Source organism: Corvus brachyrhynchos, unplaced genomic scaffold, assembly GCF_000691975.1.
Source record: "Corvus brachyrhynchos isolate BGI_N302 unplaced genomic scaffold, ASM69197v1 scaffold209, whole genome shotgun sequence".
In the NCBI taxonomy this organism is placed as follows: domain Eukaryota; kingdom Metazoa; phylum Chordata; class Aves; order Passeriformes; family Corvidae; genus Corvus; species Corvus brachyrhynchos.
In genome coordinates this window covers 1,085,607-1,087,573 of record NW_008246056.1, presented here as the reverse complement: position 1 = coordinate 1,087,573, position 1,967 = coordinate 1,085,607, and the positions used below count along the sequence as shown (strand labels likewise).

Sequence of the window (1,967 nt, the reverse complement as noted above, 5' to 3'; positions counted from 1 at the left end):
GCAACGCAGGGCTGTGGATGGATGTGTCTGGGAGAGACAGGATCTCTTTGGGATCACCCCGTCCCCAGGCTGGACTCCTCTCCCCAGGCAGTGCCTGCCTTGAAGTGCCACCTCTGGCACGAGGCTGTCCCAGATCCTCCTGTGTGCCAGTGCCAGCTCCTCCAGGGGGGATCCATCCAGGCTCAGACAGCATCGGGGAAAGGGTGGGCTGAGCTCGGCCACGTGTCTGGAGGGAGGCTGCAGGAGACCCTGGGAGCAGAGATTGGGCAGCTGAAGAGAAATGAGACACATCCCATCCACACTTCCTACAGGAAACCAGGGATAACATTCCAGCCCAGACCTCTTGTTTTTAGCTCTCCTTCTGAAGCCTGGCTGAAACTGTTGCAGCTTTTTCACACATATTTTTTGTTGTTGAGGTTCCATAACAAGGTGCAGCGTGTACTTCACCAAATCCAATGACCGTGCAGAGATAGTCCTGATATTTTCCAATTATATTAAACCTGAACAGGGGAAAAAAGTCAGATTTGACCACATTCCTGACATGCAGTGAAAGGCAGAGTGGCACCTGGCCTGGCTGCTAAGCTGTGTCACTGAGATCAGGAACTGCCTTGCTGGAATCTCCCTCCCACTCCTCACTTTTGTTCCCCACATCTCCACAAAAGTTTCTGGGCAATGCTTTCCCATTCAGAGACCTTCCCTGCTTTGGTCCCCTCCAGCCAATGGTGCTGACATCACCCTCTCTCTTGTCCTTGCCTCCTGGCTGCTCCTTCCTTTCCCCAGGGAACTGCACCCAGTCAGATCCTTCCTTCCCCAGCAGAACTACAGCTGCGTCCTCTCCTGCCACCCTGATGGGACAGGCCTGTGTCCCCTGGCACTGAAAGGCTCCCTTTCCTTGGCACAGGCATGTGCTGAAGCACCTGGATCTCAAGGAAACAGCTTCCCCCAAACCACAGTCCCTGACTGCCCCCAAGCCACAGTGCCTGCTCTCCCTTGGGTTCTCTGCTCTTTGCTCTGCCTTTGGGTTTTCCCGTTCCCAGACATTGCATGGCAGGGACTTGCTGGAATGAGCTCACATGGCTGGGTCAAGTTCCACGTTGTTGGGCCACTTCCACTTCTTCTCCTCTTGAGAGAATCTGAGACCCAGTAAGTAGTAATTATGTTTTGATTGTGAGAGAAGGTAATTCTGGAAAGAAATCCAGCAATGGGAATACATGAAAATGACATTTTCTTCACCAGAGGCACAGAAAGCTCAGTGCTAAACAGCACAGAGAGTGAAGCGTGCACCCAGCCACAGCACCTCTTCCCACAGCTCCAGAGGATGGATTCCTCCATTTTGGAGGCCCCCTATGAATATAACAAATGTAATGACACACCTGTGGTGCCATTGCTGGTGTAATTTGTAGTTTGACAGGTGTGACTGGATACCTGGGGACACTTTCCTGTTCTGATGGGGGTGGCAAAGCCTTTTCAGGTTTTGTCAGAGTCATGGCTCTCACAAAGAAGTGTCTGTTCAACCTCCCTGGCCTGTGTGCTAAAGCCCTGTAAAACCCCAGCCAGCCAGGCAGGGAGTTTGCTCCTTCCCATGGGATCAGGCCTGGGCACAGAAGCTTCCAGGGGCAGGACTCCAAGCCCCAGGAGGCCTCTCCCTGAGCAGGCCTTTGTTCCCATTGCCAGGACTGGGGTGTCCATGGCTGGCAGCAGGTCCCAGAGCCCAAGGACATGTGGCAGGAGCTGGCACAAGTGTCACTGCTCAGCCCTCAGCCAGGCAGCTGCCCCAGGGATTTGGGTCTCACCAGCTCTTCTGTGCTGTCAATGATCACCAGCTCTGAGCCCAGGGCAGCGCATTCATCCCTGGAGACATTCCAGTCCTTCCCTTTCTCTGGAGAAAAGAAGTAGCATTTTCTCCCATGTTTTTCCCATTTTGGGGGGCAGCCTGCATGAGGGAAGAACAGGTGTGGAAAATCCAC

General features: G+C 53.7%; 1 protein-coding gene across 1 annotated transcript in view; it reads right to left on the bottom strand.

Annotated features, from left to right (window-relative positions):
* Nucleotides 1-8: 8 nt before the first annotated feature.
* The window catches only part of LOC103623388 (C-type lectin domain family 2 member D-related protein), an 11,463-nt gene continuing 9,504 nt past the window's right edge, over nucleotides 9-1,967 (bottom strand). Inside the window, exons 6-8 of the mRNA XM_017745749.1 lie at nucleotides 1,794-1,963; nucleotides 1,074-1,183; nucleotides 9-500 (exon numbers count right to left, since the gene is read on the bottom strand). Coding sequence (XP_017601238.1) covers nucleotides 350-500; nucleotides 1,074-1,183; nucleotides 1,794-1,963 — 431 coding nt within the window. The 3' untranslated portion in view covers nucleotides 9-349. The remainder of the gene's footprint in view (nucleotides 501-1,073; nucleotides 1,184-1,793; nucleotides 1,964-1,967) is intronic.